Here is a 16,453-nt window from a genome sequence, read left to right on the forward strand (position 1 = left end):
ATCGTTTTCTTTAGCAATTTGTTCCTCTAGTGTTAACCACTTTATCCAATCAAGTGAAGACAGAAAGCAAGACTCAGGAATTGTTCTTGCAACTATTGCTTCCGTGCTTCGGGAAGGTGAACGTGGAAAGCTGGTGCATTCTTCCAACACACTTTCAGATAAAAACAGTCTTTATTTGTGAGTTTTGTACAAACCTAAGAACATCACCAGGCTTTCCATAAAGAGCAGTGACAAATAATATCTGACTTTTCACTGCATGCTTGGGAGGAGGAAGAGGCTGGTTCTTTATTCTGTATGTTCTGGTTCACTTACCACATGAGATGCAAGGAAGAATAAGGAAAACACCCTTGTTTTTAAAGTCTCATGTGCTCCACCAGAGTTCAACAATCAGTGAAAATTTTTCCTAGCCTCAAGCAAAGCTCATCCCCTTTATGAACATATTGAATTACTCCTGCCACTGTTCGTAGCTCAGCCTATAATTTGTTACATGAACTGAAACTCTTTCTGCTCAGCTGATCTGCTATACCTTCTGCGTGCTTGGTGAATAGAGGATTATTCAGTTAAGTCAGTCTGTCATGGACTGACGTCACCGATGGCTGAAGAGGAAGACTGCTGCTGCTTAGACAACACATAGCTACTGTGTTACCTGAAAGGTCATATTTAACATTCTCTTTGCAAATGAAGTAGCTGTTACACAGGTTTTTTGATCATCCCTTTGACTTGGGAACATACTTGATCTTCAAATCACCCAACCACCACAGTAAAGAAACAAAGTCTCAAGTGTTATGACCTCTAGCTTCTCTCTCCAGAGAAGATGACAGGAGAGAAAGCAGGATTGTAAGAAAAACTTGGGAAACAAATTACTACTTTTTCATGCATTCACTTCATATTTTAAGAAAATTAATTTGCTAGCTTCTTAGTTATACCCTGAAAAACATTTGGTGTGTTTAACAAAAGCAAAGTGCAAGACATAGCTACGAGTCTCAAAACCAAAGGTAGTTAAGAAGACATGATGAGTAGGGGACATGCTGAGTAAATTTCTTCCTCTACTTGAATTGTGGTATCTCAGTTTCCTGCTCATCAGGCTAGCAAGTGTTCTGGTCTCAGTCTCGCCCTTTAAAGTTTTCCACTTCATACAGAATAATCTACTAAAACAAAAATAAGGGAGTAAGCTAATGCTGCAGGCCAGTCATCCAGGCAGTAACCTGGGATGCGTAACAGTTGTCCTCTAGTCCTCAGCAAAACACAGGTGGATCAGCAGCATCAGAAAATATCAACAGAATCCTCAGTAGAAAAATGCAAGTTCTAAGCCCTTTTGAGGAGAAGAGGGAATCTGAGTTTGGAAACCTCATATTCTGCACATTATCCACCAGATGGACACAAGGAACAGTTATGAAAACCTCCCCAGAACACAGTGTTTTTCCCAGCTGAAACTCTTCCATAATTTTAAGACAACGAAGACTACAATTCCAGCAAATAAACTATTCACATGAAAATCCTTACCTAGCTTTTGAAGCAAGTAAAAGCACTTAATGGCATACCTAACATAACCCACTTTCTGTCATTACCCCCAGACCATTTTTTGTTGTCCAAGTCAGATAAAAATAATTCTGTAACTAAAAATCCCCAAAGCAATTTAAAGATTATTAATGGGCAATTCACTTCCTTAAAATTCACCTGCAGCTTCACATAGAAAATAATTTTGCTGGGGGTTTTTTGTTTGCTTTTGTGGGTTTGTTTTGGGGTTTTTTTTGGTTAAAAGTCAAGAAATGTTGATTCCAAAATTAAAAAAGCCTATCAAGGTATAAAGTATTCTATTCAAAAGTAGGTCCCATTTATACCATCAAAAAAATTAACTTCTCTTGAAGATTATGAATACTGCATTGCATATTACAGAAAAAACAGACTTATCCCAAGGGGGTGCAGGGCACTGAATGGCTTCCTATACTTTTTACCTTCTAACTTACTCGGTGCAACCATCCTTTTAACAAAGCAATCGGGTATCTTGGGATATCCTAAGATATCTGTGCTGGCAAGCATGATAATTTAAACATCAAACTATATACCCCATGTTATGACTAATCAGTTTCCTTGGAGAGTTATTCAAGGCAGTTTTCACTGATCCATGACTGTAAGCTATCCTAGGCCCTTCAGTAAACCTGTGCTGCAAAAAAGAAAAAAAAAGGGGGCGGGGTGGGGTGGAAACTGTAGAAGAGAAGATTGATAATAAAAAAATTCATAGATCTTAATAAGATGCCACCAGTAACTCAAAAGAGTAACTTTAAATTTAAATATTAATCAGTACAATATCCAGCATACAAAGGAATAAAAAAGTAAAGTTAAAATCCATAACCCTTGAAAGGGGATTTATGATTCCTGAAGAATTCAGCTATACCCATTTAAAGGCGCCCCCTGTTTTCAAGTTTATAAAGATTTTTCTTTTTTTCCTCCTTCAAATTCTCAAAGGGTAAATCAAATACAACTTCTAGCTCTCTGCAAGACAAGACAAGCAGGTTTGATGCTTCATCTGCTCCACAGATTATTTTGCAGACGTGAACAGTGTGCTGTGTGATCCTACTCCCAATCCCACAGTGCAAGCACAATGCAGTAGAGCACACAATTATTACTATGAATATGTCAGAGAGCCTATGCAATATTGCCCTCAGAAACTCGTTGCATTTGACCACCAGTTTTCTTGGATTATTATTATTAGATTATTATGTATTATTGCTTTTTGGAAGAATAAAAAGCCTTTTTCTTTCGGTGCAATTTTTTTTTTCCAAATCTCATAAAGAGACACAATCTAATTTAAGGTTATACATTCATTCAGAAGTGATAGCTCATGAAAAAAAAAGCATGCATAACTTTACCTTTTCACTGTTCTTGTATTTTTCCCAGCTTTTCAGCATCTTAAGCCATTTTGTAGTTCTTTCAATTTCAAGGTGCTTTTGCTGAAAATAAATTAGAATTTTTTAATTTTTTCAAGATTAATACATTCAAAATTATTTATTTTTTTTCTAAAAATATTGAGAAAAAGTTTAACACAGCATCATCAACTTTTTATTCAGTCATCTAAGAACAGCAGCAAAGACTAACATCAGTTCACTTAAAGCATCCCTAAAAACCCAGCCAATCAAAATCCGAGCAGAAATCCTTATTTTCAGCACTATGTAAAGAACTGTATTTGTAAGAGGAGTTCCAGTACAAGATTTATAAAAGTTTCTTCCCTACACATTTTTGGCAAGTACAAAAAACTTCAATTTGTATCTATACTCAGTAAATTTTCAAGCAAATAATTTCTGCTGCAAGCTTTTAAAAAGTTAGCTGACTCTGCAACGATGTTGTTCTTTGCCCAGACTTTCCCTAATCACAATTAGCTACTGTTTTCCAGTGATCACACAAACCATCCCTTTTTAAAAGGCACTCAGAGAGTTCTGGTCAATGACTCGATGTCCAAGTGAAGACCAGTGACAAGTAGCATTCCTGAGGGGTTGGTATTGGGACTGGTGCTGTTTAACATTTTTGTCAGTGACGTGGACAGTGGGGTTGAGTGCACCCTCAGCAAGTTTGCCGATGACACCAAGCTGTGTGGTGCGGTTGACGTGCTGGAGGGAAGGGATGCCATCCCGAGGGACCTTGACAGACTTGAGAGGTGAGGCCATGCGAAGCTCATGAAGTTCAACAAGACCAAGTGCAGGGTCCTGCACCTGGGATGGGGCAATCCCAAGCACAAATACAGGCTGGGCAGAGAATGGATTGAGAGCAGCCCTGCCGAGAAGGACTTGGGGGTGTTGGTTGGCGAGAAGCTCAACATGACCCCACAATGCGTGCATGCAGCCCAGAAGGCCAACCATATCCTGGGCTGCATCACAAGAAGCGTGGCCAGCAGGTCGAGGGAGGGGATTCTGCCCCTCTGCTCTGCTCTGGTGAGACCTCACCTGCAGTACTGCATCCAGCTCTGGGGTCCTCAGCACAAGAAGGACATGGACCTGCTGGAGCGGGTCCAGAAGAGGGCCACCAAAATGATCCGAGGGCTGGAGCACCTCTCCTATGAGGCCAGGCTGAGAGAGTTGGGGCTGTTCAGCCTGGAGAAGAGAAGGCTTCGAGGAGACCTTATTGCAGCCTTTCAATACCTAAAGGGGGCTTATAAGAAAGATGGGGACAAACTTTTTAGCAGGGCCTGTTCCGGTAGGACAAGGGGTAATGGTTTTAAACTAAAAGCAGGTAGATTCACACTAGATGTAAGGAAGAGATTTTTTACAGTGAGGGTGGTGAAGCACTGGAATGGCTTGCCCAGAGAGGTAGTAGAAGCCCCATCCCTGGAAACATTCCCTATCTTCTCAAAGTAAATAGTTATATCAAGTAGTATAACATGTAACGTAATAAATGTGTGAATTCCATGCATTATTTGTATTGTATACAGCTTTAAAAGCACAGGACAACTGTACTACCTTAAAGATCGCCATTCTGCCTATGAAAACCTTGCTACAGTTGCCATCAGCTTCTTGAATTTGGGAACCAAGGAAGCACTTCGAATTAGCTATTTTAGTCCCTGGAATTTCAAGGCACTTTGACTCTTCACAGCCAAAAATCTGTATTTTTTTTTTTTTTGCTCCAATGATAAGATTTTTAGTCCGCATTTTTACAGCCCAGTTTTACAGGCTGTAAGGTAGGCAAGGTGTCTCTAATTATACTACAAAGTTAACTACTAACTGCATTTTTTAAAATGGCATTATTTCAGCTCTTTCATAATGCTTTGGAGTTGAGGATCAACACTGGAAAAGCTAAAGCAGAAGAATGTACATGTGTCGCTACTGCTTTTTATTTGAAGATGAATATAAACAATATTAAGGGTTTTGTAAAGGACAGCCCGTCTACCTCCAACTTCAAATCCAGGGTTTAATAAAGACAGGAAGGATATTTGGTTTCATATGGTTAGTGATGCAATCCGGTAACAATGTAAGAGTTTAATTTCAAAGCTCTGCAGGATACTGAAAACTTATTAATACTTTCATTAACTGCATCTGAAATGTTGGGGAAAAATATATAAAAAAAAATCATTACTTATTGTCTCAATAGAATTTTAATTTTACTTCTCACTTTCACTCATCAGAATTTGTGCATTCTTTCCTGGCTATCAGTGCAACAAAATGGGCAAAAAATTCTTTAATCCAGGAGCCCAAAGCCTTGCACTTGCAGAAGTATGACTTGATGACTGTTTAGGTCCACCCCAACCATGATTCAGTCCATGAAGTGTCCTGGAAAATAACTTGAGGAAACAAAACCAGCTTATTTTTATTTGAATTCAACTGATGCAAGCCTGACATAAGTATAAGAAAGTTATGGGGAAAGAAGTGCCTCTACTCCTTCAACCTTAACTTATTCAACTATTCATGTTGCAATCAATTGCCCACATTCTTGTTCAGGTTCCATGCTGTATTTTGTAATACCTCGACCACTTGCTTTTTTTAATTATTATTATTTTTAACTATTTTAAACACTTTCTTAGGAGTTAGGTTAGAGGGGAACTGTAGAAAAACTACTGCTTCTCAAGTTTCATAGGTTTCACAACATTGCTTCTGATTCTCCTCTACATTTGCAACCCCTTCAAGAAATAAGCATTTTTAACATCTCTAAAGCAGATGTTCTCTAGGTAGAGTTTAGATTGCAGGAATAACATTGCTATCAAACTCAGGAAAGGTCTCTGCCCTCAACAGGTTGTTCAGATAATTGGTAAGAAAAATAGAAACGTATCTGCTCCTGCAGTCTTTTTGTTTGTGTGTTTCATCTGCTTTCAAGATTTTTGGTCTTTTGAGCCAGAAGCTCACTTCAATTGTCTGTTTGTTCAAGCTTTTATGTATTCTGTGTCCATTTATCCCAGTTCTCAAGTGATGCTACTGTAGTCAAAACAGCAATTATTTCTGTGTTCAGTTGTTGAAAATTTTTAGCTACTTTCTCCCAGTCTGAATTATATTCACTTTCATGTCTAACAGGGGCGACACTGAAAACATGGATATATGTGACACAGCTCATTGCAGAGTAGATGGACACTGCTGCTGCTCTTTCAGGCAAGTTTCATGTAGTTGTCCGTCGTCCCCCCCCCAAAAAAACCCCCCATTTATCTGTCTTCTGAGTATATTTTACACTTTGAAGTATTTTTGCCATTGGGAATAACAGAATCCCTAACTAAAGCAGAGAAGGTTTCTTAGTCTTGTGTCAGTAAATAATACACGACTGAAAGCAAAAAAACATTAAGTTAAGTTGGCAAGCATCCATCTTTTGTGCAGTACTCTACCTTCCTGGAGAGCAAGCGTGTTAGAGCTGAGACTTAAAGTAATGCTTTAGCAGAAGCCTCAGACAATACCAGAACTCACTGAACAGTTCCCTGGAGAATTTATAATCAGGTAAACCAAAGACAAAACCGAACAAACTGAAAATTACTTACAAAACATTTCATAGCCCTTCAAAAACAGAGTCAGACACAGACTCCAGATTTCCTGAGGTCAACTCTCTGTCCACTTTTCTCTTCTAGATATTTCCTCCCCTAGTTTTATCTTAGATGTGCCATATGATTCATCTGAAGGTTAAGTAGTTCATAATGTAAGACAACAATTCAATAAGCCACCAAATGCCCAGGAAGGTAATTAAGCATCAAAATTACTCTGCCTTCACAGTAATAATGCCTATTCTAAAAGTATTATGCACGTAAATACACACACACACGAATGCACACACAGAAAACCCTGCCTAAGCTTTACACTAGAATGTATATGAAGAAGAGAGACTCAAAATTCACAAGGGTACACAACCCTTCACGTAAGTTGCAAACAAAATGAAAACACAACTTAGAAATATTTTTTAAAATTCACAAGTAAGGCAAAAGGAAAGCATAAATATTTCTACCAAGTAAGTGACTTTAAAAGATATTGCACAGAAAGATCTTAGTCTTAGCCTACATTAACATGACACATTAATTACCCCATGAATGGTATCTTGAAAATTGTGAAGATTCAAACACCGCTGAGAGAGGACAGATAAACCTCGAACCAGCAGAGGTCAGGATATCATCAGGAGTATAGCGAGGAGTCTAATACAGGCGCATTACTGTACGATTATAAGACGACACTAGATTTGCAATTTAGCATTGATTCAATAAATACAGTTTCTATGCTGACATTTTGTCTGAGACAGCACGAATACAATATGGGACAGAGAACTGAGACTCTATTTTCCCCCAATAATTTAAGACTAACTACAAAGCCACAGTGAATCAGAGCTTCAAAATACATGTACCACAATAACTGCAAGCTGTCTAATATTTATGCTCATAGACTCACCACCCTGATGTGTCCTTCTGATGGAAATGAAATTATGTATACACTCACTACGTTATTAAATGTAATGGAACATGGCAGGAAAATACAAGTATTTCAGGCTGCGTATGCAGACACACACACAAGAACCAATGCAAAACAAAAGGGACTCAGAAGTTCCCTTCTGTTATGAGGAGTTCTTCTTACTAGCCCAATACTGAAGCTCAAAATAATTCATTTTTAGAAACACTGCTGCTCTTAATACTCGGAGAGCTGAGCTGCCTTAGAACAAATCATTCTGTCCCTCTTCCACGCAGTCTACTGATTTGTGCAGCCAAGAGGGCTAACTTTAAACTTACAGCTCTAAATATTTTATCATGAGTTTTCTCATGATACAGAAGATCAATACCAACAAACAAGAAGGATCTGATCTGGTCTTGGAGATAACAACGGGCCTGACAGACCAAGGGGAAATACCAAGAGCATCTAGGCCCAGACAAGTAGAAATTTGGTTCCTGACGATTTTAGTGAAATCTTTCCATTTTCCCAGAACATCAGTTCTGAAACTTCTCCTCCAGTACCCTCCAGCAGCAGAAGGATTTTTGACTCAGGCCTGCACCAGCTGCTGACAGGTCTTGCATGTCCAGAACACACCTGGCTCGTCAACTGAAGATTACAAGGGAGGTCATCACATTTCAGCAGGGGCCAGGATATTTGTCACCGTTTACCAAACTAGAAAAGCACGCTACACTCCTCAGGGGACGGCAATGTACACCTCCGCATCAAAGCCACCACACTTGGAAAATCCATCCACCCGGCACAACTGGGAGACAACAGCGCTCGCTCTTTCAGCGCAGAGCCAGCTGTGATCTTTCCAGCAACGCCGTCTCCTTTACTAAGTTATACCATGGGTGAGGAAAACGCTTGTCTCATTGCAACTAGTAAATGTAAGCTTGTGTGGGCCCCAAGGGATCTGTGGGCGAGTTAACATGGCCTCGAGGACTACAGTCCTTACGGGACTTAGAACATGTTTCTTTGGGAATGCAAATCACTAAAATGCTTCATCTCCTCATTTCACAGTGATTTATATTAAAAAAAGTCGTAAATCTGTGAACATTTACTTCCTAGTCAAAAGGAAGACACTGGACTTACCTTTTCTATCGCTGCATCATGGACCGGAAGCTCCTCTGGACTGAAAAGACAAAGTTCGTATTACTCTTGGTTAATCTTGGCACAAAATAATTTCTGTATAGGTTCTTACAAGTAATCATTTACAGTAGCAATATGTAGTAATGAGTAAACAAGAATTCTGAACTTTAGAGAACTAAGATAATGACACACAGGAACCATTGGCGTTTATTTTTTAAACACAGTAAAACTCACAATATTTTAAGTACAGAACTAGAATTATTTCAGTCTTAAACCTTCTAAATCAAAGGAGTTGCATAGCTTCAAAAGAGAACGACTTAACAGAAAGTTTATTTTTTCTTTAGTAAAAGCTCCCTGTGCTGTACTACTGAACTGAAACTTAAGTAAATTTTTTGTTTTGTTTGTAGACCACACTACTGTTAGCCGAAATAGCCCTATAAAGGGTCTTCTTCCTTTACTACTGTGTTCTGTGAAAGGCACTGAGACTTTGCTTGACTTAGGAGAGTTAACTTCCATTTTCTCAAAACTCCATAAAACTCACTCTGAGTAACATGGAGGAGGTGGTAGAAAAAAGCCAACAAAAAACAGTTGTATAACTAGGTAACTAATTAATATTAAAAAAATACTGTCCTTTCACTTCTTAGGCTAACTCTAAAAAAGCACATTATGAATTGAAAGTTTGAAAAGCAGCCTTTGAACAGATACATTTTCAGACTTCATATTACTTTAGTTTCTTTCAGAGGGTTCTAACTTCTGTTTTTCTTATCAAAGAAACTTGTGTTTTTCTTATCAAAAGTAACTGGACCACTTTGATGCCAAATGAGCCTGCCTCCCTTTGCCTGCATATCTGCAGCTTCTGAAAACATAGCAGCTCATCTGTAAGTAGCAAGGCTCCCTTCTTCTGCTCTGCAGATCAGATAAATAACACACCCAACAAAGCCCTATTTAAAAGGGAATAAAAAGCAGGCACTATGTGAAGTCCTTTTAAAAAAAAATTTCCCACCGAGTCTTGATATTATGAAAAAATTCCTACCCACATCATTACAGCTTTCTACAGTGAGGACATTAAAACCCAATATTGTAGACCTGTATCAAATTTGCGCAAGGGCAAAAAAAACACTGGGGAAGGCTACAAAACTAGTTGCTGCTGCACTCTATGTAAGAACAGTCTGTTGCAAAATGCTTGAATTATATTTGATCTCATTTATTCCATTTAAAAGATGCAGTTTCAGTTTCATAAGTTATATTTGAATAAAGAAATATATTTCAATTACTTCATCTAATGGAAAAGCTTGCTCTGATCAACACCTTTTCGAGGACCACAAGCACAAGTCAAAGTTTCCAGTACACAGCCTAGAAACTAATTTAAAAACCAAAAGAGTGTTTCTTTTGAACAGCATTACAAAAAGCATAATCTGTTCATTTAGAAGCACTTTCCAAGTATCTAAAAGTCTTCTTGAAGAAACGCATCAAAACACAAAAAAGCCCTGATGAACATCTGCCTAATGCACTAGAAATAGCCTACATTCAGTGCTATCTGAGGTTATAAGTGCTATAAACTCATAGTATCGTGCACATTCTCATATAACTAAATTAACAAACCGAAAGTAAGCCCTTTGTCTGCCAAATATCACCACAAAGTTAAGCTTATTTGAACAGAAGTAAAAAAAAATAAGCAAAGGGGAAGAAAAAAATTCAATTCGATAATCTGCTTGGGGTTTTTTGTTGTTTCCTTTGGTTTTAAGTACAAAGAATGCTAAGCCTTTCAAATGTCACTTAAAATTTTAAATTCTTTAGTGACCCCTTCTTCTCTCCCCTTGCCAAATTTCTGAATAACCTCCTCAGTTGCAGGCACTGTCTGCCTCCACCAGAAGCATCAGTCTCACACAGCAAGATGAGCGCACAGCAGCCACATTCTTCATGGCCCTGCAAGATCACGGCAGCAGCTGGCTGCGCACACAAGAGACTCTTCTCCCAGTGCCTCCAGCAGCGCGCAAGATTGATCCGACAGCTCCGCATCCCCCCGGACTCACATCGGACACAGCTATTCCTCTGCTCAGCTGGTACCACTCGACAGCTTATCTTCACGTTTGCTAATCTGGCATGGAAGCTAATCATGTGAAAGATTAATCAAATCTTATTTTATCACAAAGTAAGAATGAATTGCAACGATTTATTAAGGAATTGCTCTTTACTAATTTTGCAAGTTACCATCGATGTGCAAACAAAAGGCACGGCTGAATCTACCGAGCAGTGAAAGAAGGCTCTTTTGTCCTGGGAAGCAGACACCGTACTCCCTCACTAAATTAATCCCGCAGCAAATTTATGACCACATTCCTCGTTATTTCTTTAGCTGCACAGCTATGCACTAATGCCACGCACCTATACATTTTAAGCACTGAAATTCCATGGGAGCACATTAAGCCAGCCCCGTATTTTTATTCCCTGAGATGCTGCTGGCAGCTGAGCACCAGGAAAACCGCACAGAAGCTGAGCGAATTGCCCCGGGCTGCTCAGTAACTGGCTGGACTGGAACGAAGGAGTTCCTGGAGATCTTCCTCTCAATTAACTAGATGGCACTAACTACACCCATGTACTCACATACATAATATTCAAATCTATCCTGCAAGGACTGAGGGAAAGGCACAGCGGGCAAACAAACTCTCTCAAGCCCCTAAAGATATTTTAAATAAACACATTTCCATTTAGTGTATGTGGGTTTTATGCAGAAGCACCTGATAGATTTTTTTTTTTCCTAGAAAGGATTAGGTGGGATCAGACACAAAATCAATTAATGTCTATTAATCAATGTAATTTTATTGTACCTTTTTTTCTTTATAATGATGAATCTTCCTCTTCCTTCCCCAGCCTAGCCAACCTAATTTTGTTACACCTTCATTATTTCTTGTAATGTTGAATCCTCTCCCACCAGCCCCAGCATATTTAAACTTGTATTTTTCGATGTTTTTATCTGTGTACTTCACCAAGTAATAATGTGAAGCAGTAAACAACATTAGCATAATATAGCCACATCCTGCCCTAAGATGACTGCTTTCCTTTAATAGCTCAAGTAATATTCATTTAGGGGATACAGAGAAGAACAGGACTGATTAACGTAATTAGCCTGGAACCGTGCAATACTTGAGATCCAAAAGAGAAGTCAGAGACAGCTTTTAACTGAACTCATGTAAATAAGGTCTCACTGAGCAGAAAGGAGATCTTAACACTCTATTGTCCACACTAAAGAACCAAACTAGGTAAATTCACCCATTTAAATCAGACGGGAATCAAGAATCATGACATCTGGTACGCGCCTTCGCCCAGGCATGGAGACTACAGCCTCCCACCTGCAGGCTGGGCAGCCCACGCTGCAGCAGCTCAAGGGCTCTGCTCTGGTGCTGCAGCATTAAGAGAAAAGCCTGAAGACTGTCTATAGGTTTGGAAGCTGCAAAACGCTGGGACCAAATCCTAACTCCAATATGGAGCAGGGTCCACACGAAGGTGTGCTGGGTTTCCTACCAGAAGGCTCAAAGGCATTTCACTGGGAGGAGGTACTAGAGCCCGAGGTTTGACTGCAACTCAGGACCTCTACCCGTGGTCCTCGCCGGTGGTGATCTGCAGCACCAGCCCAAAGTCTTCTTCCTATCTTTCAGTCTGGACTATTAACACCTTCTGGTGAGGGTTATAAGGCCTGTAAATTCAAAGAAACAAGATTTCATTTTGAGGTACAAGGACTTGATTGAAAACGCCTGTTTTATTAGATTATATGTGATGAATGGATTTTACATCTTTAAATCCACCACGATGGCTAACACAGGTTTTCATGAATTTTTCAAGATAACATAAAAGAAATATTAATCTTAAATGCATAAATATCCGACACTTCAGAACATTAACATGCAGGTCTATGGTTTTGACCATTAAGCTAGGTGTTGTAATTAGCCTCCTCGAGTAACAGTGGTAGTCTAAATAAATTGAAAAGTCTCAGACTTAACAAGCTTACAGTCACCTACCCACTGCTGCTGTTTGTATCAGTCATCTTTAAACGGCACTTTGATATATTTGTTCAATATAAACACAAGGAAAGACTTGCTCATATTACTCACTCAGATTTATTCTTTTCCTACATTTGTATTTAAATCCCAAATATGTTCCGGGCTGGCTCAAATCACAGCATTTTCCTACTTCTAGTTTGGCTTAAATACAATTTAAGAAATATAAAGGCTCCTTTGCAGCTTCAGTTGAGGATGAAAGACTTTTAGTGCAATAATCAGCAGTCTTGATACGTTGATAACCCGAGAACTGTAAATTCCTGTCAATTTAATTCTTCACAGTTCCAAGTTGTATAAACCCTGACACTCAATTTTTCATTGGGAAAGAAAGTGGCAAAAATTGGCCATAATACACTAAAAATCTTTACCACAAAGCTTACTTGCTCAAAGAGCTGTTACGTTCAAAATTTCTTTGTAAGCTGTATTTTCATTTCTCGTAACTTCTATTTCAAAACACACCTCTTGCTTAAAAACCCTCTCTACTTGCTGTAGTCTTTCTTACCCCAGAGAGAATTAGCCAGTGCACTGAAGAACTTTGGCGTCCTTCATCCTGAAACATGTTACAGGAATAATTGTGATAAGTGCAAGTAATTCTTTAATTTTTTAAAAAAAGTCAATTAAATTCAATATTCCTGTATTACTGAACTCACTATAACATGACTATTAAAAAAAATGGAATCCTGATAAAACCTGTGGTGCGGTCCCTAAACAAAACAGTTTCTCAAACTATTTCTCAATCATTTTCTCACGCTCTCCTCAATGTACTAAGTGCAACAGAATTACCTTGTATCACTGCATGCACATTTTAACTGAAAAGTATTTGAAATCATATTTGGTGTCACATATTAAATACAATGTCAGAAGTTTCTTGCAGAACACTTATCTTCATGGTCTCGTTGACTTAACCATGAAGAAATAGTTGCCGCGCGTTCAGTTTTTCATTTGTGATGCAATGTTAAGTGTTTAAATCCATGAGGAAAACATACTTGCTACTACCCAGGAGATTTTGAAGGAACTCTTTAAAAAAAAAAATGCAGTAATTTGTATTGCTTTGAAACGTCTACAATCAAGGAATATGCGAGTGAAACATCCACAAAAACATTAGCAAGGCGTAAAACTCAAAAGCAAAAGTGTCATGAAATAAATTTATGAAGAGTGATCACGCACAAGTAAGATATGAGAAGGAAGGGAAGAATTCAGCTGAGACACACCTGAACAAGAAAAGCTTTAGTACAAATGGAGCTGTTTTGCTGTACAATATAGAACTCAGATTGTTGAGTAACAAATTGCAACAAAATTTCAGTACTCAGATGTATTAGGAAAAAGTAAATCTTCCTAAGCATGAAAAGTTTTTAGGCTGTATAATTGGTCAGAAGTGAGTTGTAGGAGTCTATAGCTTTACTAGACAAAAAATAAGTATCTTCAAACTGGGAAACCAATTCTACAATAATAAACACACTGACTAGGTGTTCTCTTAGGTCTGCCTCCCTTTCAGTGTCTGATACACCACAAATAAAACTGTCAAAGCAACACACAGTATTACAGACAGTTACAGCAGTGCTTTGCAACAGACTGACACCTTATTTTATATCTATACATACTGTTTTCAGGTAGCTTTTACTACCTCATGACATATAATACACATACTAATCTTTGTTCTAAAGTTAGCTGACAAGATAAATAAACTCATTTTGTAATTCATAGGATGCACAACATTGTTACTTATGACTATTTTTATGTCTGCATTACATCACAAGATGGGCTACAAAGCAAACTGTTTCCTGAAGTCAACTGAAAAAACTCATTAACGATAATATGTAGAAATAAAATAATATTTCAATGTCATGCCTTTCTTTAGACCTATGATTAAGTTATTCTACTCTTTATAGCACAAATCTAAAGCACAACTTAGCATTGAATTCAGATCCTTTAGTCCAGGCAAGTTAATTTTCAGAAGAATTCTGATTATGAATTACTGTTTCAGTCTTCCAACTTTTGAATGGAAATTAAAGGCAACAGTGTCATTTTCAAAACCAATAATACACGGAAAAGATCTCTGAAAATATTAAGGAGAAAGAAAGCAAGCTGGTTTTTAAACTAAATGATGGATTTTCCAAAGATAAGATTCTATGGAACACTTCCTTCTTTCCATTACACATTTTATTTATATAGCTCAGAATTTTCATTGTGTGTGTCTATCAAAATAATTGGAGCTCTGCTACTGTAATCACTCACTTTGAATTTTCACCAAATAAACTCTGCACAGTATGGGGGTGGTGACTACAGTAGATTAAAAAACAGATTTCAGAAGTTTTGTTAAAATTCATAAGCAAGCCAAAGCAATTAATTAACATATGGGATAAGCCAATGTGATATTCCACAATATAATTATCAGGAAATATGCTGCAAGAAAGAATTGAATGCTGGCAAAAGATTGGATCACATATGATTTTGTGACTAGGTTTTAGATAAAATTATTATTTGTGGATTCTGTGGATGTCACTGCCAATACGCACAGCACAGTGCCATGAACATGTAGCTCCTGTCCAGAAAGTCTCAAGTAATGCACACTCTCAGAGATAAGATAAAAATCAAAGGATTTATCAATTTCAATTAAATCTCAAAGTGGTGACTTTTTAGTAATGTACTTTCCTGCTTGGGAGAAGATAACTTCACTGTAAAGTTTTTATTGCCAATATAAAAAATTATCAAGAAATTCACAGCAAAAAGATACCTGTATTTTCACTGCCACATGCTAAAATATATGCTTTCTTATGTCCTTAGTAAAAGACATGTTCTATATACAAACTTTAAAGTTTTCCCAGCTTGGAATCAGAAAACCTTTGAGAAAATCTATAATCTGCATAATTGAGCACAAGCAGGATTTCTAGTGATTTCTGATGTCACTTTAATTGAACATAAGCACTGAGGTTAAAAACATCTTCTCAGGATCACACTTCAAGCGTTTTTAAAAAAAAAAAGAGTAAAAAAAGATAAAAATTAGTCTAAGCTACCTTAAAACTCTTAAGAAGCTAAAAGACAAATGAAAAAGAATTAATCTCTTTGCCTTGCTTCTGATTTAATTTGATATACAAATGTCTAAAACACCTAACATTTTTTCCTTAAGCATACATATATATAGCTTTTAAATACTGCTTGAAGGTTAGTTATGGTACAGATCACTTACCCTACATATTAATAGCGATCCAGGGCTTACATGTTGGCACCTTCATCTGTATTAAAGTTCATGTGGCATGCAAAGCGTATTCCAACATAAATTAACTAAGATGGTAGTGTTCCAGCACTATGTATTTGTTCACTGCTGAGGCTCAACGCTTTATGTACCTACACTTGCTTCTTTCATGAAATAATGTTCTGCAGTCTAAACTTCCATTTTGGTGGGTCTGTCACTTGGGTCGAGAGCAGCAGCATCTTTGCACTTCTAAAAAACTGCCCCCCCAGACCACTTCTAGCACTCTTAATACAGTGAAGCATACTCTGGCCATTCCCTATATTCAGTTACTTTAATCTTCTACAAATGCTAAATATAGTAAGAAATATATGTGGTAAAAACGATTATGTTAAATCCTTACATTTTGGGGCTTAAGCAGTAACTCAAAACCTATGTGTATTGCTTTATGTATGCTGTATAAATTAAATCATATATTACCATATTCAATCATTTGTTCAGTTCTGCTATCTAATAGCTCTTTTCATAAAAGGAAGTAGTTCATGAATTCCTAGTACGCAGTGGGTGATCTTTTACTCAAATCAAGCAGCGGCAGCTGTTAACAAAAACACAGTTTGTCCTTAGCTGGAAAATTTATCCTGCAGCTTACTTTTGTGTTTGCAATCAAATCTGCGGGACTGCATTCACCTCACTTCTTTCTGTATCTGCAGAGGATTGTTGAAGTGACAGCCTGGACTAACTCAGCTGAA

At 37.8% G+C, this 16,453-nt stretch overlaps 1 protein-coding gene across 1 annotated transcript in view; it reads right to left on the reverse strand.

The window, feature by feature from the left end:
* The window catches only part of USP6NL (USP6 N-terminal like), a 102,308-nt gene that overhangs the window by 38,960 nt on the left and 46,895 nt on the right, over positions 1-16,453 (reverse strand). Inside the window, exons 4-5 of the mRNA XM_075716183.1 lie at positions 8,466-8,505; positions 2,871-2,951 (exon numbers count right to left, since the gene is read on the reverse strand). Coding sequence (XP_075572298.1) covers positions 2,871-2,951; positions 8,466-8,505 — 121 coding nt within the window. The remainder of the gene's footprint in view (positions 1-2,870; positions 2,952-8,465; positions 8,506-16,453) is intronic.

Source organism: Pelecanus crispus, chromosome 1, assembly GCF_030463565.1.
Source record: "Pelecanus crispus isolate bPelCri1 chromosome 1, bPelCri1.pri, whole genome shotgun sequence".
NCBI classification, from domain to species: Eukaryota; Metazoa; Chordata; class Aves; order Pelecaniformes; family Pelecanidae; genus Pelecanus; species Pelecanus crispus.